We start from the raw sequence: 27,170 nt of genomic DNA, 5'->3' as shown, positions 1-27,170 counted from the left end.
TCTACTTATACATCTTTATTTATGGCATTCATTCACACTCAAAATACATTTACAAATTATACAGTGTGCGCATAATGCAAAATTTCATTATTGAATATAAGACACGGTGTTCTTAACAGAAATGGACTTACCTATACAAGTGAATGTAGTTTATATGTAATAGCTTATGTTTCTCTATTCATAAACAGATAAACAACAAATTAAACTGTTTAGAAGAGAAGCTCATTTTTTGGTTTTTGGAGGCTTCCCTCTTTGCTGCATTTGTAGCATCTGGAAGAATAGCTTCTAAATGAAAAATAAGACTCAGAATTCTTCAGAAACAATTTAGAATGAACGCTTCAGTGAAGCCTACCCAACATCACAAAGACAAGATGCCTCCTCAGTCAATGATCACAAACTAGAGACAACAAATACGTATTAACACAATAATAAGGTAGATGTATATCCACTATCATTTACCGTAATTTTTAACTTTGCATGTGTTCAGTTTATTTTGCGTGATTTAGGATCATTTTAGTAAAACAAATCCTTTTGCTGTTTATTATTAAAGTTTGCTGAATTCACTTAGATTGGGATTGTCAAAGCAACCTAAGGGAGTTAGGCACCTAACTGCCATGGAAATTGAGTGGGAGTTGGGCACCTTTGACAGTCCCAACCTTACTGCATATTTACCCAGTCTCCATAAAAGAGTATTAAATCATCAGGTATTATAATTTCAGATTAACAACAACAATGACCTCACATTGGGCCAGATTTCAATTTAGATAATATTCCCTAATATGAAGACACTCACTGTAAGGTTGCATTATGTTAACTCAGAAAGTACCCTATCACATTTTGAGTGTCATTTGAAAACAGCTGAAACTGATAGCAACATAACAAAAAATATATCCCAATTAAACCCTCGCACAAAACTGCAAATGAAATGAACATACTGTTTACTGTAGTGTCTATGAAAACACTCAGTTATCCTGCATAACACGTTTCACAGCAACACAGAACAAAATGTTTGAATCGCTTTTCATCTACGTTACAAAGAAAATGTTTCCTTAAAGGTATTTCAAATGAAAAAGTTGCATTTTAAAGATGTTTGGGTCCAAAAGCACTTCAGATAATTTCACTTCAAAGGATTTATTCTCACACAAATATTAATATCACCCCACTGATTGGGAAAAAACCTATGTTATATTAAGCTAATACATAAATACAAGACTGATCCAAGGATGTCAAAGGAAGTTGAACAAAGTTATAAAATTTGAAATGTTTCTCATTCTTTAAATGTATATCTACTTTATAACCATACATGTGAACATGCTGAGTGCACTAAGAAAACTGCACATTTACAGTGTTGTATGATGTAAATATCAGAATATATTAAAATTACTCCAATTTAATCTAGGTAGCTTTTTATAAGAATACTCCTCCTCAAAAGCTGAAGCATAAGAAAAGTAGTTTCACTTTTTTTTTTTTTTTTAATGGAAAACAAGACGATTTGGTCCTGTACCAGGACACATTTTTTCATGCTCAAGGATTTGCTATTTATTTATGAAGGGCCTTTTATAATCACCACATTTGATCACTAAACACTGCTATCTATAAGTTTTGATTAGAAGTCAAGAAATGTCAGAGGTAGCCTAGGAATGCTTTAGAATTTGGTGTTGTTAGTGGAAATTAATGCAGCTCTCTTCCAAAAGGGTTAGAAGTACATATAAAAGGCAAACAGTATATACAGCTGCACTGAGAAAAAAAATTATAAGAGGCTCAAAACCAAAGATTAGAACTCAGGAAAAGAACGTTGTGCCTCTTTTCATTTGTTTTAATGCACCAATTCAGGCTGATTTTCCACAAAAGGAAGCACCCCACTAACATAGTATGCGATTCCAAGAGAGAGAAGGGCAATGACGATGATCAGGAGTAGCACCCTCCAGAAGCCCAGGTCCTCCACAAACTCTTGCCATGTTGTGCGGAAGCTGGAAAGAACCCCTTCACCTTGCTGCAGGTTCGGATTAAGGAGGGAATGGCTTTCCATTGCACTGTGAAGGATTAAAGTTATAAACACACCAAGTAAAAGAATGCATCCTTAAGTATAAGAGTAATCCTGCTAATACAACTAAAACATTCAAAATTCAGAATTAAACATTTTCAGATTTACAGTACTTACGCATGATCTCAAGACAGCAGATAAGAAAAGGACCCTCCCCTGACCCCACCAACTCAATGTACAGTAGTTGACAAGCAATCCTTTGAGACAGATGACCTTATAATCTATTTTTTCAAAGAATCTTTGATTTGGGTACAGAGAAGTATTTAAAAAAATAAGCAAATGTATTTCCTCTACTGATGTATGAAGGAACCACACTAACAGCAAAAAAACTGACTAAAGTCTTGATCAGACACTTATGCAGGTCTGTAACTTTACTCATTTGAGTAGTCCCACGACTTCCCAGATGAGCAGTTACGTACGAGCATAAGCATTTGCAGAATCAGGCTTTTACTCTGTAGAGAGAGAAACAGTGAAACTAGATATGTAGACAGTGATGTTAAGGCATAAAATATACAGAGTAAAAACAGATTCCCCTCTCCCCCAATATCTTTCAATTACAGTAATCTTAGGCATATCCTGTAATATTAATAGAAACAAAATATTTCAGATAAAAGTAATTTGTGAGTTAACACTATCCATTTAAATGCTCTTGCTTCTGATATGACTAAAGACGGACAGTAACACACGCCTAGAAGGAAGATTCATTTGTAAACCTTTTTTCTGAAAATACACTCCTGATTAACATTAATGTTATTCATGTGACATTTTTCCTCATTATAAAGTACAACTACTGAATAATAATCAGACAAAGCTCCAGTAATTTACTGAACTACTACAGTGTCATGTGCAGAAATTTTCAGGCATTTCTAGTAAAGTAGCTTGTCTTTTTTGGTTTTTAAATATTTACTTGGCTGCAAACAGTGACGGATTAATGATTTTGCCACCCCTAGGCCCTGAAATAATTGCCGCCCCCAGCCCCATATGAACTTGTTTTAGTTTTTGTACAAATTTGTTTGAACCCACTGGCAGCTGTTTCCTGCGACAAGCCTGGGAGGGAGGGGGTAGAAGTGGAGTGGCGGCGTGCTTGGGGGAGGAGGCGGCGGTGGAGTGGAGGTGAGCTGGGGCGGGGAGCAGTTCCTCTGCCCCCCCAACCCGGGTTACTTGCTGCGGCCCTCCCCGCGCCCCCAGCTCACCTCCGCTCCGCCTCCTCCCCTGAGCATGCCGCCGCTTCGCTTCTCCTCCCTCTCAACACTTTCGTGCAGCAAGCCTGGGAGGGAGGGGGAAGGAGGGGAAACGCGTTGTGCCCGCAGGAGGAGGCAGGGCCAGGGCCAGGGATTTGGGGGGTGGAGTTGGGAGGGACACAAGCACACACCAGCGCCAGGTAAAGTCGGCGCCTATGGCTATTATAAATTTGCCACCCCTGCAAATTTGCTGGCCTTGTTGGCCGAGGCGATAATACACCGCTGGCTGCAAAGCTATGGTGGTGCCCATAACTACAGAACTTAGTCATCTTCCCTGCTTATTATCATTTCCTCACTAATTAAGAACCAACTAGTTAATACATAATCACTCCAGGGGTTAAGAAAGGCACAAAGCAATCTAAAAAAATCAAAAAGGGGAGGGGTGTAAGTTCATTGTTAAGAAAACCACCAAAGGTGCTCACTAATCTCAAAGAACCCCCTGTGGCATTTTCTACTGAAACCAAATTAAAAGCAACAATAATAAAGCAACAAGTGCCTCTATAAAACTATTCTGGAAAAATCTGTAAGTGACAAATCCTTAAATGTTCATTTTGCTTCCAACAAAACCATTCAGTGTTGCTTCCTGTTATAGTTACAGGTCAGTAGGTCTATGCATACAAGCAGATTCTCTATGTGAAAATAGAGAGGGAGTGTTCTGCCCAGGCATAGCACAATCTGATACCATATGGGGTGGGCAAAGGAAAAGAGAAGAAATCTGATTTGGGAACCGAATTTTGTTTTGTCCTTTGCTTGTGAGTCAGAAGCAACTGAGTGTAATGAGGAGGAGGCGGCATTAAACTGAGCCAGGAAAGGAGTGAACATTTTTGCACTGATCTCTAGAAACTTCTCCTGTCAGTTCAAAAGTGAAGTTCAGGGTCTCCAGAGGGAACAGCAATTATCCTCCCTTGGCTTCATGCATAGTGGGAATGAGGGAGGAGAGAAACAAGTAGGGATTCTATTCTGAGAGTCTCTAGAATCAGGAAATAATACCAAAAGGTAGGAGTGAAACTAGAGGTGTGAAAAGCCAACCCACAAACAGTGCTCTTACAAGGACAGAAACTATTTAATTACAAAGCACACATGTGCATTCATTTGCTTCTAATGCTGTCTGGATCTATTTTTATTATACAAAGTTATATTACAAAAGGAGATACTTCAGATATTTTAAACTAGCTCACAATCAAACTGGGAGTAAACTGTAAGTCTGTTATTCCAAAAGGCAAGTTACAGGTTTCCCTGCCAAATGAAATGAGAACATTAATGAAGGTTCCAAAAGGGAAAGGAAGTTACAGGTTTTAAAGGGACATTATCAGTTCAAAAATCACAGCTAAATCCAAGCCCCATTAAAGTGAATTGTAAAACTCCCATAGGAAACAGGACTTGCCACACTGGATCAGATATGTGGTCTGTCTAGTCCAGGGTTCTGTCTCCAATCGCGGCCAGCACTAGATGCTTCAGAGGAAGATGCAAGAAACCCCAGAGCAGGCAGATGTGAGATAATCTTTCCTCCACATTAGGTCTCTCCCTAATTGTTAGAGATTGGTTTAAACCCTTGACACATGAAATGAATATTTATTCCAAAATTTTTATCAGTAATTATTCTAACTTGTTAGTCTCTAAGGTGCCACAAGTACTCTTTTTCTTTTTGCAAATACAGACTAACACGGCTGCTACTCTGAAACCTATTCTAACTCTGGATATTCATCTTATCCATATAAATGTCCAACCCCTTTTGGAATCTTGTAAAATTTTAAGATATAAAATGTAAAGTGAGTAGGCTTGTTTTTAAGCATATGGGGTGACGTATGTTTGGGCTCAGGCTGGAGCTCAGGCCCTGGGACCCTGTTAGGGAAAAAGTCCCAAAGCTCAGGCACCAGCCCGAACGTCTACACCATAGTTAAACCGCCTCTAAGCCCCAGCCATGGGAGCCCAAGTCAGCTGGCATGGGCCAGTTGCGGGTGTCTAATTGCAGTGTAGGCATATCCTTAGTTTCTAGAGCATAATGCTGCAGGATATTGAGGGACTTGCTTAAAACCAGTTTCAAGTGAATTTCATTTTCAGATTATCTTGCACCAGTAAAATGGTACAATATTTGGGTTGCAAACCCTGTAGTGGAATACTTAGCTGTTATAAAAACTTCTTTCACTAGAAATTAAAAAAAACCAAACTTTTATATTTAACTTTAGTTTTTATGAAAGGTAATTTTTATAAATCTTTTGTTCCATTTTGAGGGACAAACATGTCAACTCATGTATTTAGCAGAAAACAATATGGATTTACCAACAAAGATATACTTTACACACATGCTTTTATTTTTTTCTAGTAAACATCTGTCTTATAATACCTTTCACTTTCTGCAGTCTGCATGGTTTCCATCTTAGAGTGAGCTCCTCTGTTAAATCCTTTCACCTCCTGCTCCTCCAAAGACTCCAGCAATCGAATTACATCCTTATTTACTCCTCTTCGTTTTGCCAGAACAAGTGGTGTTGCACCCTGGTGATTGCTAAAATAGTCCCCCCAAGAAAGGGGATGGGGGAAGATAACCCATAAAATGAGAATTCTAAGATAGGCTGAATCTGCATAAGTATGCAACGTAAAATGTACTAACCAATAAGTATTTAGGATTAGTCACTAGCTACACAAAATAGTTAACTATTCTTAGTTATAAAAAGTCCAAGAATAAAAGGCAACTGTATGAAAAATTCAGTACAGTTTATTTTTAAAGCACACAACCCTTTAATATTTTACTCTTGGTACACAGTCAAAAAACCAAGTACAACAGGGTCTTATCCGGATTACAGCCTTTGGATGCTCCAGCAACAAATATAAACAAACTAGCAACATATTTATATCAGTGTATAAGGCTTTGTATGATTACTGCTTGAAAACTAAGTTTCTTTCACAGCTCCTTACTGTATAAGAGTCACAGAATATTAAGCAATAAACAAAACACAAGATGGGTGAATCCTCCTACTTCTACCTTTGAAAAAACCAAACCAAGTAGGAGTGCATTTGTTGCCTTTAGATTAGAGGCTGCCAGCAAACAGGTGTTTGGGATAAAGGGAGGAAGGAAAAAACCACATGATGATCCTGGGCTGGCCAATAATTAATACTGCGGATACGAGGAGATCATGGGCAGCTCCAATAATCAAAGATGAAAAGAAGGCCCAAGGGCCTAAACTTTTTGCCGGCTGCCAAGTTTTCCTCTGTTGGGATGCATGTGCAGAAAGTTCTCAGAACAATGTGTCCCTGGATAACTTAATTGTACTCAGTAAAATAGCTAGTTATTTGGTATTCGGAGTGCTTGTGTCTGAACACTAGCATCTGACAGCTGCTGGGAGCTAGAAAGAAAGAATATACCATATTTGAAAGAAGGATTCGCTTTGAGGAAGAGGGAGCACTGAAAGATAGCAGAGTCTCCCAAAGAGTACCAGAGACCTGATACACATTTACTGTATAGTCTTTATTTGTTACAGTAGTCAATTAAAGCATTAGGACTGTGGTACAGAAAATACTAAAAAAAAAATCATCCGTCATTCTAAATTATTCTGTGATGCCATCCACCCCCTCTTGGCTGTCTGGCCAAACCAGGATAGCAGAGCCATCAGCTAGTGAGAGACAGTGGCTATGCCAGGCCAGCCCAACAGCTCCTGCTTCTATTGCCTTTCATGATGTTCATATCAGTTAGAAGTGGGTCCATGCTTTTTTTTTTTCATAACTGGCATTTAAAAAAAATGAATTTCACTGAATTTACCACTAAAGCATTTGTATCAGGCAACCTATTCGTACAAATACTTCTGAGAGAGAGACTAATATACTATAAAGAGGTCAAAAAAGAGACAAACTTACCAAATATCAATTTTGAGTCCATTAGAGACTAGGAACTGGATGGTATCCACATGCCCACAAAGGTGAAGGGCTGTGTTACCTTGGTAATCGGTGGCCAGTAGATCAGCACCAAATTTGTGCAACAGCTGACAGATGTCTACATTTCCTCTGGCTGCTGCAAGGTGGAGACCAGTTCGGCCACGACTGTCACGAATATTTGGGTCAAAGCCACTCTCCAGCAGCCGTTTGGAATAGTTAAAATCTCCATCAATGCATGCCTGCAATAGGGGCACATTTGTCTGGGAAGAATCATTTACAAAAACATAGGACATTGTTCCACTTCTGTCTGGAGTATGTGACAAACCTGCAGTTAAAAATGAGATGAAATGATCAGGTGAAGTGAAGTAAATAAATACAATGCAAATACCTCACAAACGCTTTCTCAAATAAAAATGCGAAGTAGTTTATGAATAAGCTCTGAAATTATTGTATATTATTTTAATATGCTGCAGTCTTTTCTGATACATAGACAACGCTCCTTTTAATCCTGGGCACACACCTGCTGGAACAGAAATGCATAGCCTTGTTACTTCAGATGACTGCATTAAAGCACCACCATGAATACAAGACACTAGGTAAACCCCACAGAAGAAGAGATCACATTCTGTAGATTTCATATTAAAAAGAAAACTTTGATAGGTCCAGCCTGTGAGCTAATTCTATTTAGAAAGGGGGGGAAGAGGAGGAGAAGAGTCATCTTTTATAACTCAGATTACAGGACTGAACAAACACAGTGGGCTCTCAAAGTAATGGATATAGTAACATCAATCAGAGTTTTTACGTACTATAAATAAGGTCACTCATGGGATTTCCTCTCTCATTTATCTGTTCCTTATTTACATCTGAACTTCAATATACAGTAGTGACAGCTGCTGAAAAAATTCATTGTTACTGTGAGCATTATCTCCTTCACTCTCTCCAGGAAATTACATTTTTCAGCCATCTCTGCAGAACATTTGTATACAGCACCATAGGTGAGCACAGTGTTTCACAAGCAACTATAAAGATAAGGTCCCTGCCTAGAGGAAGTTAACTTAGACAAAGGATGACATGATAGAATTTTTAGATAATGTGAAGACAACAATGATAAATCAAAGGAGGGTCTAGAACTGTTGTGGGTGCAATTTCCACACCAGGACCCCCATCCAGCAAAGCAAGGGAATAGTCCCAAAGGTTTTAAAGATAAACATGTGCTTTGTTGTTTTGGGACTAAAAGTGCAAGGTAGAAATTGGTTGCACCACAGATTTCTTACTAAATATTATTTGATTAAATATGATTCAGCTGACTAACTAGAGATAATAGGTATTGTGAAAAAAGTGAGATTTGGGTGGGGAGAGAGTGAATAAATTATTAGAATTTTTCTGGGGGGGGGAAACGGAGAAGAAATTATGAATCTTGGATACTTAGTACTCCATGCTCATGACATATCTCTAGCAGATTATAACCAGGATTCTGATTAGCTAGCTGAACCTTTGATAGGTTCCTTAAGTACTTTAATTCTCTTACCTATATAAGGCATCCTCCCAGCCTAGTACACTCATTTCGCTGGAAGAATGGAAATATGGCCAGCAGCCAAAGAATTAGATTTAAGAATTCTCTTGCTTTTGGGGTGTTTACACTGTTCATGCTTTATAGCTCTTCCCTAGTGTTTCAGATAATCATTTTCCAATACCTGCATGACATGCACCTTGGTTTGGAATGCTGCTCTGATTAAGGGACTGTAATATTTTAGTCTATTCAAATTAACAAGTATTATTTACACCTCACAAGTTGGCATTTCTCATCTAGTCGAATTCCACTACCAAAAATGTATGTATCAACACTATTTACTTTGTCACGGCGAGACACAAAACTGACTTTTCTTATCTCAGATTTGGAAGAGGAAGAGGTGGGGAATAGCTTTCTGGCCCTGAACAGCTACACAGAGAATGACTTAATAACTCAGCACCTATGCAGAATATATTCTTTTTAGTCTGCAAGTACTATTTATGTAGGGGGTAATTTACTGCTTACGTGAAAGCTCTCTCTTCCGCAATCATCTCCAGCAACAGAAAGCCACAAGATCGTTCACACAATATTGTTTCCCTTTAGGACATGAACTGCTTCCATTTTATCCAAGTATGGACAGAGCAACTGAAAGAACACAGAATTTATCTGGTACTCCCAACTGAAATGCTACAAGAATTCTGGTGGGCTGCAAGGCAAGGACTCAACAGCAACAGGGTGGCTAAAAATCAATGATTTTTTTTTTAAATTTAAAATCGGATTGTTTTGATAAAATGATTTTTGAAGAAAAATCCTATCTCAAGATAGTTTTAATTAAGATACATTATAGCTCAAAGATATCTCATCATGGAATAGGGATTATAAATTCTAATTCTATAGTATGAGACAATATACTCATGTAATGTTTAAGAAAAGTTTCATGAATGAGTTCCAATAGTTCACGGATTAGGAACCCAATTTTATGAGGTTCAAGGGGCTTCTGTATAGATTATTTAGGGTAGTCTTTCTATCTACCCAATGGGACTCAGTCAGTGCTCAGTCTAGAAGATACCATCAGAGATGCTTAGTTTTGCAGTTCTCAAACTGTGGATTTGTGTCTCCAGAGACAACATGCTTGTTAACAGCAAAAATGTTTATAAATAAATAAATAAATATACAGAGGTGAGAAACAACAGACCTCAACCCTATTGTTCCTCCGCAAATTTGTGTACACAGAGTCGATCCCTTACCTCTCTCTAAAAGTGCAAAGTTTCAAAAAGTTCAATGAATAGAAAATTGTTGGGGGCAGAATAGGTCTGGAGATAAATGTGAGAAGGGAGAGACAGGCAGGAGAAACAAAAGTGAAACTGTTTGAGAGGCATACTCCAGAAGTCTTGAGGTCTTTCTGAGTGTAGCCTTCATTGATTTGAGATCTACCATTACCATTCTCTCACTAGAAGGGAAAACCTATAATGGCAGCAGGCCATAAAATAGACCCAGTTTGGGAATATTTTAATGAAGTTCCCCTACCTGTGGGTAAGACAGGCATGCGTGCAAAATGCAAACAGTGCAACAAAGAAATGCAAGGCCCGGTTGCCCGAATGAAACAACATCATGAGAAGTGTTCCTTCTCAGGATAGTGCTGACTTGAAAATGATGACAGGAACATGTCTGAACATGCAGGATCTTCACGTTGGTAAACTTTTTTATTTCATACTTCTTTCTTAAGGATTGCCTGTCTTCCTTCTGGACTATTCTTGAATTCTCATGTTTGAGCAAAAAATATAGTGGTTACTCTATGGTACTATCATTTTAGATGCAGTTATGATTCAAAATAAATAGCCAAAATAAATAAATAGCGAAAATACAATTTCACCTTTAAAGTAGTACAGAGTGTCAGTGAAAGCAAATAAGTAATACTAAATGAGCAGTATGGTAATAATAATTAAATAATTGCATTGACTTATTTTGTTTAGGAAAATCCATCCTCAACATACAGGATTCTGAAGACTATCCACCTTCAAGATTACCATCATTTTCTACAGTTTCAGAGTTATCTGCCAATGATAGTGTTTCAGTCACATCATGTACAGGAACACCTCACTTAAAGTCATCCCGGTTAATGTTGTTTCGTTGTTACATTGCTGATCAGTTAGGGAACATGCTCATTTAAAGTTGCACAACGCTCCCTTATAACATCATTTGGCAACCTCCTGCTTTGTCCACTGCTTGCAGGAAGAGCAGCCCATTGCAGCTAGCTGGTGGGGGCTTGGAACCAGGGTGGACCGGCAGCCCCCCCATCAGCTCCCCGTTCCCCTAAGTTCCCTGTGCGGCAGCCGCCCAGCAAGCTATCAACTGCAAGCAGTTCAGCTGTCCCTTCCCCCACTGCCATGTGCTGCTCCTGCCCTCTGCCTTGGAGCTGCTCCCGGGAGCCTCCTGCTTCCTGTCTGTGTGTGTGGTGGTGGTGGTGGGGAGCTAATGTCAGGGTGTCCCCCTGCTCCTGCACCCTGCTTACCCCATATCTCCACAGAGCAGGGGGGGACACGACAGGACTCAGGATGGAGAGAGCTTCCTGGCAGCAGCTTCTGTCACAAATTGCTGATCTACTTAAAAAGGCAGTGTACTTAGCGTGGGGTCAGCATACTTAAAGGGGCAATGCCCATCTCTCTCTCACACACACACGGTGTGTGTGTCTGTCTGCCATGCTGTCTCCCCTCCCTCCATTCGTGCTGCCTTGTAGAATGTGAGGCCACATTAACAACAATGGGTTAACCCTTGAGGGCTCAGGTGATTGCTAGTTTATCATTTAGCAATAAGGCATTCCCTGGGAAATATCCCACCCTCTGACTTCACCACCTCAAACAAGCTTCATAATCATCTTCGCTGTGTACCAGTATTAAATTGTTTGTTTAAAACTTATTGTGTGTGTATAGTCTTTTGTTGTCTGGTGAAAAAAATTTCCCTGGAACTTAACCCCCCATTTACATTAATTCTTATGGGGAAATTGAATTTGCTTTAACATTGTTTCGCTTAAAGTCGCATTTTTCAGGAACATAACTATAATGTTAAGCGAGGAGTTACTGTATGTCACATAGCCACAGTATATCACCTGTAGGAAAAAGAAAAAAAATCTCTATCATCCAGAAATAACCACAGATAAGTTTGTGATAGGAACCAGCAAATTACAAAAAGAGATAATTGATGAAAAAATTGCCCGATTTATGCAACACACTCTCCGTATGACTGAGAGCCCACACTTCATTAACATGGCTTGGTCATTAAGACCAGGATACAGTCCACCGAACAGAGCAGATGTCACAGGCAAATTGCTGGATAAAGTGTATGAAAGAAAAACTGAAGAGTGTGCACCTAGAGGGTGAAATTGTTATCCTGAGTCATGATGGGTGGAGCAATGTCCACAATGATCCTGTTGTATGTGCCTGGATGACAACAGAAGAAGGGAATGTCTTCCTGTCAGAAACAATTCATACATCAAGAAATGAACATAGAGCAGAATACTTACAAGAAGTAGCAGTAAAAGCTATAACAAACTGTGAAAAAAAATTCAAATGTCTAGTATGCAGCTTGGTCACAGACAATGCTGCAAATGTATCCAAGATCAGAAGAAATTTAGAAGAGAGTCCCAAACTAATAACATACGGTTGCAGAGCTCATTTAATGCACCGCCTAGCCAAAGACTTCAGTGTTCCAGAAATAAAGGTTAATGTTGTTGAAATTGCAAAACACTTCTGTAACAAGCACTTTACAGCAGCTGCTCTGAAAAAAGTGGGAGGAACCAAGCTAACTCTCCCACAAGTTGTGCGATGGAACTCAGTAGTGGACTGTTTTGAGCACTATATCAAGAACTGACTTAATCTGATGACAGTTTGTGAACAAAATTGTGAAAAAATAGATCACACTATTCTCAACATTGGGCCAAAGAGAAATGTTGAACACATGCTGAGTACCCTGAAGCCTATTTCTGTAGCCTTGAACAAAACTCATGGAAATAGCTGTTTTATTGCTGATGCTGTTGAAATTTGGAAGGAACTGAATGAGATCTTAAAAAGAGAAATATGCTATGACAGAGTTAAATTACTAGCATTAAAAAAACAAATGGGACAAGCACTATCTCCAGCTCATTTTCTTGCAAATATTCTCAATGCTCAGTACCAGGGTCAAACTTTAACTGCTGAAGCAGAGGAGTTGGCTATGACATGGACATCCAGCAATCATCCCTCCATAATGCCAACTATAATAAACTTCAGAGCTAAGGGTGAACCATTCAAGAAATATGTTTGCTGATGATGTTTTAAAGAAAGTCACACCAGTGAACTGGTGGAAGTCACTTAAGCACTTGGATTCAGAGACTGTTGAAGTGATAAATCTCACTTTTAACAGTAGCTTCTTCTGCTGGTGTAGAAAGAGTATTTTTGTCCTTTGGACTAATTCATTCCAAATTGAGAAATTGTTCGGGACCTGAAAAACCAGGAAAGCTTGTTTTTCTTTTCCAGATTATGAACAAACAGGAAAATGAAGGTGAAAACGACAGAGGTAGCTGCAGAAGCCAATATTTTAAGCTCCTCATGTTGACCTGGCTGACAGTCAATTTTTTTTTAATTTCATTTAACTATTTTAGTTAAAAACAATTTTAACAAAAACAAACCTGATTTTAAAAACCTTGAATGTTTAACTAAATTCAAAGTTCATATGCTTGTTTTGTTAAAATATCATATGTTTACTGTTGAAGAAAAAAATCCAGAATACATAACGTTGTTGTTTTAGTTAAATAAAACAATTTAAATGTCTGTCTGGTGATGTTCTCCTCCTAATACAGCATGACAAGAAAATCCTCCAAATATTAATGATTAACCTGTTGAACTGGAGACAGTTCACCTCCCAATGACTTCATAAATATCTGCTTCAATTACCTTTGGTAAATGAAATAACCAAATGATCATTCATTTTCTGATATAGCTGTAAAATTAATTTGAAAAGTTTTCAAAATAAATCACTGTTTAAAAATGTATATGGTGTACCTTCTAAAAATGAAATCTACATCTATCTCTGAATTGTGAAGAATATGTGTTAAGGTTATAACACCCAACAAGAATGCACTTTTATATAGAAATCCATGATTAAATGAAGTCTTCCTGACAGGTGATTTAAATCAAATCCACCCTGTACAGCAATCTAAATTTTCTTGCCTATTTCCCTTCCAGAATTAAAGTGGCACAACTGTATCTTCTTCAACCCAAACCTTCCCCAGGAGCTGACAGGCCCAATCTCCAAAAGATGCAATTTTCACATGAAAGCTCTGTACTAGAAATACCTTAAATCATTTAAAAATCTTCAAGTAGCACAAACATACCAACAGTATAAAAACTCACTTGTTCTTAAGAAAATCAGATTTTTCCTTCAGATGTTGAAGGACTCTGGTGGGATCCTTAAGCTTGTTTAATAAAAAGTCTTGTAGTGTATCAGCGCAAATCTGTAACAGACTATTCCATTAGAAGAACAGTACAGAACTTCCTAAAAAAGAATTGTGTGTTTTGTTAAATGTGTATTTGTTTGTACATCTGGTAAACCCTCCTGGAGTTCTCCAGGTACTTCACATGCAAATCCTGATGGAACAATCTAACCACCAGAAAAAACTCACTGGACTAAGTATGCCACGGTAGTTGTGGTGTGTAGGTGTGTGAAGAAGCAGCTGTTTATCATGCAGCAGGACTGGAAGTATTCTGGTTTAGAACTAATATGAACTACAATCTGCAGAGACATGCACAATGAAAGGCAGAAGAATTAGGATAAACCATTAATGCTCCACAGTAAGTAAATAAAAACAAGCAAAAATAAATCCCACTTGCCACTGTTTGAGGATTATGGACCATGCAACTGACGTATTCCAGCCCACAAAACATAATTCCAGTATTCCAACATGCAGGCTACCAACCTCTGCCAGTGGTTCTAACTTTGTCACAAACTAGTGACAAAGGTAGAATAGTCCCTCCCAAAATTACCAGTCCCCTAATGTCAGAAATGTTAAACAAAAAATACACTAATATCTTGAACTGCATCGGGTTTAGTGAAGTTTTCCGCCATCAAAATACAGCACAATTATGATGGTTTATTTGTTCAGATACCTTTGATAACTTTGGATAAACAAACTGTGGATTTAGCGCTCTGATCAGAAGATGCAACCTTATCCAGGACGTATGCCAAACGGGTTACTTCTGCCATGACCAGTACTTGTTAAAAGGATTAGAAGAAATATTGAAGTACTAACCAACCTCCTTAAATGGTTTCAGAAAGGTAAATTTGATGGCACCTCTAAATATAAGCAAAACACAGCATCATCTACCAGTCACCACAAATGTATGAGACAAACTAAAAAGAAAAGTATGTACTATAGTGTTGAGAAGCAAACATATTGTAAAACAAGCATTCTGAATATTTGTGAGAATTACCACTGTTGCACCTGGAACAAACGCATGTAATTTGATTCAGTGAATTACTTGTTCCAAAAATGTGGCACTATTTATTGAAATATGTATCTTCTAATAGACAAGCAGTATACTTGTGTAACAAAGATACGGTCATTGTCATTCTGTTGCAGTAATATGAAATGACTAATTTTAAAATAATCAATTGAAGATATCATTTCAAATGAGAAAAGGTGTTAAGGGGACATCAATTTATTGTAAGTCTATGCAATACACACAGATTGAACACAGTAGTGTGATCACAGAGTGTATTTGTACTATTAATGGGAATTATGCAATAAATTGCTTTTTCAGTGCCATAGGAGATTTAGTGCAGTGGAAATATCACACTAAGAGGAAGAATCTAATGAAATTATTCTGTTTTCAAGAGGATCATAGGGGAAATGATTAGATGGTTGTAAAAGTTATTTACATTTTTTTATTAGAAGCCTGATGTCTGTAATTTTGCTTGTAACTCTGCTAATAAATCAAGCTTTTTTCTTTTACATTTTTTGTGCCCATTTAGACAAGACACTGCAGAAGCAGCAGGGGCGGAATTATCTTTAGCAAGTAAAATTACACTACTAGCCACAATTTGTCAAATCTTAAACAGCTTGTAAGTTTGAAATTTACCATCTCTGGGTAACTTTATTTTGCAGCAAGTGGATGTTTTCCTCTTTGTATTTCCCAACATTTAAAAGTTAGAGTAGCTAAGTAAAACAGCTACCCCTCAGTACCATGAAGAGACAAAGAAATAGCTGGATCATTGACGAGACAAGATCACTCATGGGGAAAGGTTCTCCCTCTCTCTCATATGCATCACAAAGATATTAATTATGATCAGGGATCCTAGAAATCCAGTTCCAAGAATCTTTAGTTTTGACATTTTGTGAAAAAATAAAAACATATTAACTAAATTTTACTGAAAGTACCAGTGTCACTTATTAAATGCGCACAACCTTCCCCTCTTGTTGTTGATTTTTGAATGCACTTTAAATTTACATACAGTAGAACCCCGTTCATGCAAACCTCCATTACCCGGCTCTAAGTGTTAACTGAACCACCAGCCGCCCGGGGCTGACAGTGGCAGGGCATGGGCAATCAGCCCCAGGCAGCTGGTGGTTTGGTTAACATGGACAGCTGGATAATGGAGGCTCGGATAAATGGTGTTCTACTGTATACCAATAAAACATTGTGTTCAACTGATAGCTATACATATTGTGACTTGGGAAACTAAAGTTCAGTGTCCATTCTAATTGCGGAAAAACACAGATTTTTATCATTTTTAATCAGAAAATTTGGGGGTTTTTTAATCACAGAAATCTAGGATCCCTGGTTACAACTGGCCAAAACCCTTTAGTCACCCAGTCAGTGCCACCCATAATGTATTAGTTCTGAAAGGCCGGGGGGAAAAAAACTAGGAACACTCACGCCATCTCAGAAAATGAATGAGCGTAACCATTACTACCTTTGCCCTTTAAAAAACTGATCAATAGGATGCAATGACATGTTACCAGTGAATGAGACTTCCCAACATTAATGACTACTTCTGATTCCGAGCCAAAATGCCAGTGAGTTACCACTGGTGATATTCTGACTAGCAGCAACGGGATATTTAGAATATGTCAACAAGTCAAAGCTCTCCAATGGAGAATATGGAGAGGTTAATGTAAGAGGTACACAGTTTACACATAAACTCCACATTCATCAACTCCTTAATTGCGTATAATCTTCCACTCTTTTGTCATACACTTTTAGAGTATTTGACACTGGCTCGTATAGCCTCTCCTTTTTTTAAACTAACAAAGCATCCATCTTAAGCAGTTTGCCCACATCCTCTGAAAGTGAGGTTTCCTGTTCAACTGGGATTGCACGTAAAAATACAGCGAGACAAGAATAAGCCCTATTTACATGTGCATGCAAGATATAAACAAAACTAAAATGATGTAATTTTATCCATGAGAGAAAAACACAAACACTCTCTAGGTACTTGTATGACTCCTCCTCCATCACGGCTGTATATGAGTACCTCTCAAGTATTTAAAAATAGAAACAAATAGCTCCCTCTCCCCCTTCCTTCCTGGCATGTAGGAGAAATTACTCAGTTTACAGGATGTGTTTGCATGTGGATTTCTTTGGTATGTGGAAATTGAGGGAAAGTTACGTTGAATAAATAAGTTTTGCATTTAGTTCTGAAAATGGTAAGGCCTATTGTCATTTTTGTTTAGGGAGAGAATTCCATAGTTTACGTTCAGCTCCTTTGAAAGATCTCCTGCACTCACTCTCCCCCTCCCCACTGGATTACAGTTTCACTGTTCCAGTCAAACAGAACTGTTGTGGGAGGCAACCTCTCAGGTAGCCAGAACCAATCCCACTGAGGGCTCTGAATACCTCTCAAATACAGAGTTCACAATATACAGATCTACACTTCACTAACCTACAGCACTTGGCATTTTCCCCTACTCCTGCCTTTAGCTATTTTCCCAAGAGTTTCGCTTTCCACGGTGTTGGTGCACTGTATCCAGGGGTCATAGAGATTACAATTTTTAATGGCCTGCTATCGTTTTGTGTTTTCTCAGATGGGACTTATGAGCTGGTGGCAGTGCAAAAGCAGTGCTACCTATGTCATGTGCTGCACACTAAGGAGATTCAAGTGTTGAATCCTTTCCACTAACTGGGACCTGAAAATCCAGTTTTAGAGCTGGAATCTTCCAGTCAGCAAGATACCAATGTTGGAGGTAATCGTTCCCATTTTCCTTCAACAATATTAAATAGGGGTGTGTGAGATTTATAGCTATACTATCCTGACTTTAATAATAACCATACCCTGAGAAACTTTGCTATATAATATTACCCAGCTCCCATATAGCACTTTTCATCTACAGCAATGTGCTTTACAAAGGAGGTAAGTATAATTACCCCATGTGGGTAAACAGAGGAACAGCGAGTGGATGTGTCTTGGCCAAGCTCACTCAACATGTCAGTTAGTGGCAGCGCCAGGGACAGAACCATATTTCTTATTTCTATCTAGTGCTCTATCCACTAGATGACACTGCCTCCCAGTACAGTATAATGAATGTGCTGTACCCCCACCCCAAAAGAAATTTTCGGATCTTGCTCTGTTGCAGAAAAGAATGTTACTTTACACCACAGCTTTACTGATGAGATTCACAAACATTTCCCCTACCAGCCACATATATGCAAATCAGTTACACCAAAGTATTTTTACAGACAGAATTTGTTTCAAAATATTTCACTATTTAATAGATGCCTTTAAAAATCCTTTCTGAACCATTTTTATACTTTGGATAGGGAGCACTCAGTTAGGAGAATAATTTATAGTGATGTTGAACATACCTGTTCAAATTACTTGCAGACTTAATTCACTGCAATTGTCTCACGCAAAGTGGACTGAAGGAAACGGAATATATATATTTAATCTCAATATAGAAGTTGAAACAATATTTGCTGGCTAACGCCATAAGTTCTAATACTTTCGTCTTTATGAGAAGTTACTGAATCACATTCTTCATAAGTATAAATATCTTCCTGCTCAGAAACCTTCATGCACATTCTCTTTCCACTGGTATTCTGCAGGAATGCTAAACAACAAGGACTTCCAGTAGTTAGGTTCAAGGTCAGTGCAACATTTTTTGTTTAAAAGCTACTTATAATTATTTTTAGCTCTTGATGATACATTTCCATTTGAATTTGCTGCAGCTCCTAAAAGATTCTTATGCAATAGGAGACAAGTGCCAGTGAGCAACTGTCCATCAGAAATCAATTCTTTAATAAGTGATTTATTCTCAAATTGCTGTTTGTATGTGGATGAATGGTGCCACCATACGACCTGCTGAATTCACATTCAACTGCAGCAAACAGCATATAACCCCTCACTATTTCTTCTTGCTTGTTTCTGTGGTTGTAGTTTTCTTGAAAGAAAACTTGCAAGTAAAAGCTTAAATTATTAGGGGGACAAAAGAGGATCCTGAAATCCAAAATAACTTGAAAAAGCTAGATATAAGTTTTGCAGCACAGTTACAAGACTCTATCCCATCAAACTGTTTACCACCAAAAACAGAGTGCATTGTCCAGGAACTTTGGTCCTAAAACATCTCTCATCACTTATGCTAAAGATGGCTATCCTGTCTGGTCTCTGATCCCTCCTATTCTACTGATATTAGAGGCTTGGACTTGGGCCTTGGGTCTCAAGATAAGATCATTTTCCTTCAAACCACCAAGATTACTTCTGCCTGTTTATAGAAGAACAGTTCACATACCGTCAACAGCTTCAAAACCTTGAGATTACTAAAATGGAGAGACTTACTGCCTTTCAGGGACATAGAATTGAGTGTCATGGGTACATCTGGCATAGTGCTGTTCAGCAAATTAAGATACACACATTACAAACCAGTCAACCACATGAATTTTATATTAATATACTACCTTTCCCCCCCCTTTTTGTCAGTTATCACTTGACATATTCTAGCTAGGGTTATGCCTTGCCATGAACCTTCCTTTGAACATTTGTGCTTACGTTTTTTAGGTTAAATCTCCTACCCATACATTTAACCTCCATGGGCCCTTTCATAAGGTTTCAGTAGGGTAACCATACGTCCTATTTTTGGCCAGGACAGTCCCTTTTTTAAGCCCTGTCCCAGCCATCCTGATTTTTTTTGAAAAAGTGGGACAAATGCCCACTTTTGTTAAAAAAACAAAACAAAACAAAAAAGGGCGGGGGTTCCAGAGGAACATGCTGGGAAGGGAGAGAGGGGGGAGAAGCAGCGATGCCAGCCCTGTGCAGGGGGGAGGAAGGGCTCGGCAGAGGGCAGGCAGGGCTTGGGCGAACACTGACGCCAGGCCCAGTCAGGGAGAGGGGGGCAGGGCTTGTGTGAGCAGCTCAGGCCAGCCCCGCATGGGGAGGGCGTGGATAAGCAGCTCAGGCTAGCCTCATGCAGTGTCCAATTTTCCCTTTGGGAAATATGGTCACCCAAGGTTTCAGTGTTTTCATTGGCATTTACAACGTTCAGTCCCATATAATGGCTAACGAACAGAGTCAGGTCAGCTTAGGGGAACTCTAGGTTAGCAGAGCCATCTTAATTTTGTGTACTATACATCTATAGTGTTGTATGCTATTCTGGAAAAACTTTTAAAATATTAAAAAAACATTGCTGTGCTTGTTCACAATAGGTCCTTATTACGAACATGCTATTTGCCAATACTGAAGATCATGAAATTGTAATTATTCTAGAATAATGTCCAAACGGGGGAGTTATAATGACATAGCTAGAGCAGTGTCTGTGTTGGTCAGTTTCCCTGTGAATACAAGCACTATGTTAGCCAGAAGAGGCAGGATTGATAGGGGTGGTAGGAGAACTGATGTGCCATGAAATGATGCAATGCACAACATTTTTAGGCTACATTTCTAATGAGTACATACTGATGCTAAGCACTGATCCTTTCTTGTGTCAAAATTTAAAAAATAGTAGCTAAACTCATAAAGCAATAATCTGGTATTTAAATTCCTTTTTCCTGATGTCAGTAATGATGTTTGTTGAAGAAATGTAAATGTCTTCTTCATTCAGTATTATTTTTGGTGGTTTTGTATTTTTCTAGAAAAATCAGTAAAGAAAAAAATTAAAAGCTAAAACAAAAAAACAATTTCTGTTCTTCAGGGTAGAGGGACTCACTCATTAACCTGTTCAACAGGATTATAAACTACAGCTATCTGCCCAAGTTTTGCATCTTAACTGCTTCCAAAAGAATCACCCATCCAGGAAGTTGCTATGGAACACAAAACAAAACAAAAGTTTCCAGTCATCAGGTTACAGCAGGAGCACTCTGTATACACAAGACCTTAACTAAACTGTTCACTGTGTACTTTAGTTTCTGCTAACTAAACTGCCTCCTTAAAATCTGTGCAAACCATGGATCCCAAAATTTGTGACAATTGTTTCAATTACTTTTGTTTTCCACAGAGAGTGTCTGTTGTTGCCCTCAGTTCTCCTACCACCACTATCAATCCTGCCTCTTCTGGCTAACATAGTGCTTGTATTCACAGGGAATCTGACCAACTCAGACACTGCTCTAGCCATGTCGTTATAACTCCCCCGTGTGGACATTATTCTAGAATAATTACTTGCTACAGCTAGGTCGGTCTTTTTCCCCATGTAGACAAGCAAACAGTTCCTGCTATAGTCTGCCAACATTGCTTCTAGAAGGATTAATTTGTCGGGGAGGGAGAGTGAATCAGCAGATACGAAGGACCACAAGACTCCTGAGCATACTCCCAGACTTGCTGGCCCAGGAATGAGGGGACTGAGTTGAAGGTTCACATCTCTGATGCCCACATAGTAGGGCACTGCATCACTTCTAGACTACTGTGCTATCCCATGACTTTTTAAAATAAACGTTGATTCCAAAGTTTAAATAAAACTGCAGGGAATGATTTTTTGTTTCCTTGTATTTATAGTTTATAACTCAGGGAAAGTGCCAAGCTGACCGAATTAAAACTAAAATCTACTTGTCCTCAAAACAGAAACAAGGCCAACTGTAGTAACAACTTCCCCACCCAACAGTGTGCCTCAACTCTGTCAGGAGAGACAACCTGCAGGCATGAACAGACAGCTCAGTCTCTATGTACATTCAGTCCTTAGCCGCTCTGTTGAGATTGCCAGTTACATGCATTTATACACCATAGTATCAGAGTCACAACAAGTGTGCCAATTAGTACGAGCTGTCATAATGGTTTTTGTGATGAGATACCCAGAACTCAAAAAGTTTACCATACATCTAAGAGCCAAAGGTAAATCAAAAAGACAAAGGGGTGGCCTTACTAATAAAGTTGAAGGGCTGGGCTCTGGTAAGAAGCCCCAGATGTTGGTGTGGGTGCGGGGATTTCTAACAAGGTATTCCATCTTTTATAATCACCTGCTGACTTGGAGGTATCTGATAAATCTGAAGCTCCACCCTCTATATGCTGGAAGTTTGAAGGAATTTTGTCTCCTTCCCTGAAGAATCTCTGGGGCTATCAGAAGGGGTCTCTGCTACTCAACCGTTGGCCTAGCTTCTTCTTACTTTTTTTTTTGTTGCTTTCTCTGTCCTTGTGTGTGTCTGGTGATGATATAGCTTTTCCATGCAGGAGAAATATGAATTTGACATGATTCTTGAGAGTTACACTGCTGTTTACAAGATTTTGAATATTAACAATTAAACTAACCAGAGTCCTTTAATTCTACTCTGCTGCTTGGTAAATTTGTGAAAATTCAGGAAAACAACGTTGTGCATCAATCAGCTTACAATCAATTCACAATTGGATGGTTATGTTCACAACTGTAAGAGGCAGAAAATTCATTTTTTTTAAAATAAAGCTTAATTCTTGAAAAATTGATACCTTTGGGCCCCACACTCAGAAGCAAAAATGTCCCACTTGCCAGTGGATTGTGAATGCCCTGACTTTCAAATGTTTGTATTCATGATGGATTTTTAAAGCACAAACAACACAACTGCATCCTAAGTCGCATCTATTAAAAAGTCAAATAAAAATGTAAACAATTATTTTAAAGTCAGAGCCTTTCTGAATAGCCTCACCATTCTTTACTAAACTGAAGTCATACTTTCTTCCATGGGAGTAAGAATATTTAATAAAAGAATTCAATTATACTTAAAAGTGAGCTGCAAGTTGTTTAATCAAAACTCACTCAACCAGTAATGGACCCAATGGCCACATAATAGGGGCATTTACCACATTATTTTGAAGTTAACATTTTTCTCTCTAAAAAGTAAATCTTCTCCTATGCATTCATTTGGCTAGCAGTTTTCATGATTAGTTTTGTTTTTTTTCTATCTAGTTACTCAACACATTCAGTAAGTTACATAAAAATCAAAGGTTCAGAAAGCACAGCAAATCCTGGCAAAACAAAAACACTAATCAAACTGCAGTATCTGCTTATGTGCAGTGTCAACTGCTATAAAAGCACTTCTGTCACAACACCAAAAAGGTCAGGCAATTAATGATGGTGAGACCAACAGGCAAATGGGGATAACTGATATTTTACCTGATCTTAAAAATAACTTTAAAAACTAGCATTTATAAAAAAAATATATATTTGATTGTGTCTTTCTCCACCACATTTCACATGCAATTTGTCTTCTTAGGCCAGACCTTGCCAACACTTACACATGTTTAACTGTACATATGAGTAGTCCTACCGACATAAAGGCATAAAGTTAAGCACCTACATAAATGTATGCAGGATTGGTGTCTTGGACTGTATGATTTTCAGGACAGGAATTGATATAAATAGCAGTTGCATCAGAAAAATGAAGTTTTAAAACTAATTAGAAAACACTAAAATTGTAATTTTCACATTTTGCAAAACTAAAGCTTTCTTCAAATATCTTTTTGTCTTTCAATTCCATTATAGCTTTACTTGGTCTTATTACCAAGTGACTCTTCTCCAAAGCTAATTATTATTTAAAAAACAGTTTGTTTTTACAATGAAGGCTAGCGCCCGAAAGAATGAACAGCCATAATCAGATTTCCTAAAAACGCCTTGAGAGGCAATTCACACAACACCAGGAGAAAGAGTGGTCAGAAACTATACAAAAAATAAAGGGTCACAGCACATAGAGCTACTGTGACAACATACAGTCACACTGCAATGTCAAGAACGTTGGTTGCTGCAATTTTTCCTTCGGGTTCTTTATTATACTTTTTAGAGCCTTCCAATAGTATCTCTTTTCCTTCCCATTGTGTTAGCCTCTTTTCTGTCTTTCAGGCTAAAGAGCAGTGCTCATAGTAAGCAGAACTTATACACAAACTTTTATTTTATCCTTTTTGGCACTGCTGAACAAAAATATTAGACTTTCTCACAACTTGTTTTGATCTATTACTAGTCCCTCACAATCCACACAAGATTTTAGAAAATGTTGGAAGACAAGCTGCCAAAATAGTCTAGTGAATAAAAATAGCATTAAATGGTAGGAAAACCACCCAAAACAAAATACAGCCATGTTGTTTATTTTGGTATTAAAATAGTTAAAAGGTGGAAGGCAGCTTTCCAGGGAAGAAATGGAAAAAAACAAACTACAGTGAACTCACACTTTGTGAGATTTTGGGCTTGTCTACATGGGGAAATGATTCCAAAATAAGGAAGGGCGTGCATTTAAAGCACAGGTTTCAGAGTAACAGCCGTGTTAGTCTGTATTTGCAAAAAGAAAAGGAGTACTTGTGGCACCTTAGAGATGCATCCGATGAACTGAGCTATAGCTCACAAAAGCTTATGCTCAAATAAATTGGTTAGTCTCTAAGGTGCCACAAGTACTCCTTTTCATTTAAAGCACAATGGCTATTCTGGAATAACTCTCTGTATGAACATTCTTATTCTGGAATAAGTGTCCATACAGGGTCCTATTGCAGAATAACTTATGCTGGCCCATTTCCCTGTATAGACAACTCCTTAGTGATGCAAGGATAGTGCTCAAAGCTATTAAAATCAGTGGGGCAGAATCTCCAATGCTCTTGAGCTACAACTGCCAGAAGGTAGCTCTAAATTACGCTCAAATGCAACAGTCCTTTAGGAGCTGCTCCACAACCAAGAAAAGCTTTAACTATACAGTGTACTCTGGTCCCATCCGCTGCACTGGGGGCTGTGAGAAGGGAGCAGCATAACTCTATTCTGGCAATTCTGTGGCACCGAAGAAAAAAACCTTACACCAGGAGTATTCTCTGGTGGCTGAGGCTACCCTTTATGTTACTCTGGCAGCGTAAAAGGGCTGCAGAATACAACAGAATTTAGCCCACTGAATTTACAAGTGAAAGACTTCTTCAGTCATCTAATCATTCCTCTGCCAGTGCAGGACTGTTCCCTACAGTTTGTATAAGATTATCAGATTAAAAACTATATTAAAAATCTATGCCTGTATAGCTAGCTAATATCATTTTAGGCTATTACAAACATTAAAAATAAACCTTTCACCATTGGTGTGGTTGGTTTTCTCCCCAACACACCTTTCTCTTCAACTCACAAAGTGAGCATCCAGTCAGTTTCACTTTTTGATGCTCATGCACTAGCATGATTCTATATTTGGGCTGCAAACACTGCATTACTTTCATAGCTTATTAAAAATATAGAACATACAGTCCTGTTAATAAAACTTACTGGTTTGTAATTTGTAGTTTAAAAACAACAAAACACAGAACTAAAACTATATTAGGTTTGGTCTCCACCACAGACTTATGTCAGTATAACTACATTGCTCAGGGGTGTGGAAAATCCACAGCCCTGAGCGACAGTTATACCTAGAGCCCTGCAAATTTGCTGATACCTGTTTTATATTGGCAGATATCTGCATCTGTTTGCGGATCGCAGATGGATGTGGATCCAAATTTTATATCTAGAGCAAATCTGCAAATATCTGTTTTATATCTGCAGACCACGTTTGCGGATTGGGAATCGGATGCGGATACAAATTTTGTATCCGTTCAGGGCTCTAGCTATCCCAACCGACCTTCTGGTGGAGACAGCTCTATGTTGATGGGAGACTGTCTCCTGTTGGCATAGTTACTGCCTCTTGAGGGGGTGAAATACCTATGCCCAAGGGGACGAAGTAGCATCTTCATTAAGCGCTACAGCTGCGCTGCTACAGTGCTGTATGTGTAGACAAGCCCTCATTAGTATGTAGCACAAGTGAACCACAATCTTGACTGGGGCTTCTGAGTGCTACCACAGTACAAATCATAAATGACAGTACCTTTTAAAATAAGAGGTCTACCATTTCTTTTCAAAAACTATTTCAGTCTAACAGATCATCTCACTGTAAGAAAGTTTTTCCTGATAGACCACATTTTCTTAATTCTACCCCATTATTCTTAGTTACATTTTTGGCAGAACAAAAAGGGAACTCCTCTGCCTCCTTAGTGTTTACATGCTTAATGTTCTGGTACATCTTTACATCTCTCACACTCCTCTAAGGTATTTAGTCAAGCTGTACATATTTATAGATTTGCTCATGTTTCTTTGTAAGTCAAAGTTGGACTGTAAGGTGGGGAATTTTTTTCCTCACTCATTTTCTTTCTATTACTTCTAGTTTTTCCATCCCTTCATCATTTCAAAGGGCCCCTCCCCTGCCTTCATAGTGACATTTCAAGTATTTGTAGACAGTTATATCACTCAAGCTATGCAGAGTTAGCTATTTTAGTCTTCTCACAGCTTCATGACAATTTTGTGGATAGGGTCCAATTTGTCAGGGATGTTCTTGACACCTAGGTGCTAAAAACTAGTCAGTTATACCCCTGCCTACAGTAGCTCAACACAGCATTAATTCTGTGCGACCACATCACACTGGGAACCTACCTGATTGCCAGGCCAGTATCACAGCTGTTTTTCAACATTACTCCGAATGCACAACCCCTCTCCTCCTCCCCCGTACCTGGGATTAGTTTGCACTACACTATTTACACATTAACGCTTGTATTGGACCGGGGGGGGGACACGGGGCTTTACAAAAGCCATCGCTCAGCCAGGCCTTGCCACAAGGCGATTACCAGCTAAAGGGCAGGCACAGTCCGAGCACTGAGGGCGGGAGGGTTTCTGGCCGGCATCTGCTGTAACTCCGCTAGCCTGGCCCTGGATGGGAATGACCCGGCCTGTGTTACGCAGCGGGCTGGGCCCGGCTCCCAGGACAGGCCCGGCCGTCTCCCCCCGCGCTAGGGGGGTGGCAGCTCCCGCAGCTGCGAGCGGCGCCAGGGCCCAGCCTCGGCGCGCCGGGGTCAGGCTGCCCGCTAGGGGCCCAGACAGGGGGCGGCGCCCGACCCCGGCCAGGTGCGCGGCCTGCGCCCTTCGGCAGCCCTCGCGGCTGGGCACTCAGCAGGGAGCGGGCCCCGCGCCAGAGCCCCTCCCGCAGGCCTTGCCTGGCCCCGACCCCCCGCCGCCGGGCCCACCTCCTGCCGCTGCCCGTCCCGGTACCTGAGTCCCTCAGCGCCGCGCTGGCCCGCTTCTTGCGACGCACACGCAGCCGGGCCGGGA

General features: G+C 39.2%; 1 protein-coding gene across 3 annotated transcripts; it reads right to left on the bottom strand.

Moving 5' to 3' along the window:
- Window positions 1-27,170, bottom strand: ANKRD46 (ankyrin repeat domain 46). 3 transcript variants are annotated; one of them, XM_048841372.2, is made up of 4 exons: window positions 27,086-27,170; window positions 7,135-7,477; window positions 5,630-5,788; window positions 1-2,033 (listed from the first exon to the last, which is right to left on the bottom strand). In XM_048841372.2, the coding sequence occupies exons 2-4, from the start codon at window positions 7,443-7,445 to the stop codon at window positions 1,817-1,819; spliced, it is 687 nt and encodes a 228-aa protein (XP_048697329.1). In that variant the 5' UTR covers window positions 7,446-7,477; window positions 27,086-27,170; the 3' UTR covers window positions 1-1,816. The 3 variants fall into 3 exon arrangements, with proteins under 3 accessions (XP_048697329.1, XP_048697327.1, XP_048697328.1); XM_048841370.2 differs by having other exon boundaries at window positions 27,111-27,129; XM_048841371.2 differs by lacking the exon at window positions 27,086-27,170 and adding an exon at window positions 26,499-26,865.

This window comes from Caretta caretta, chromosome 2 (assembly GCF_965140235.1).
Source record: "Caretta caretta isolate rCarCar2 chromosome 2, rCarCar1.hap1, whole genome shotgun sequence".
In the NCBI taxonomy this organism is placed as follows: Eukaryota; Metazoa; Chordata; order Testudines; family Cheloniidae; genus Caretta; species Caretta caretta.
The sequence above is the reverse complement of the archived record's forward strand: the minus strand, read 5'-3'. Positions and strand labels throughout refer to the sequence as shown.

Excerpts from the sequence above, each read along its gene's own strand:
- ANKRD46 (XM_048841372.2), bottom strand. The coding sequence starts at position 7,445 with ATGTCCTATGTTTTTGTAAATGATTCTTCCCAGACAAATGTGCCCCTA. Across the intron at positions 5,789-7,134 it reads GGACTCAAAATTGATATTTG|CAATCACCAGGGTGCAACAC; the intron begins GTAAGTTTGTCT and ends GGACTATTTTAG. Across the intron at positions 2,034-5,629 it reads CAGACTGCAGAAAGTGAAAG|TGCAATGGAAAGCCATTCCC; the intron begins GTATTATAAGAC and ends AATCCTTCACAG.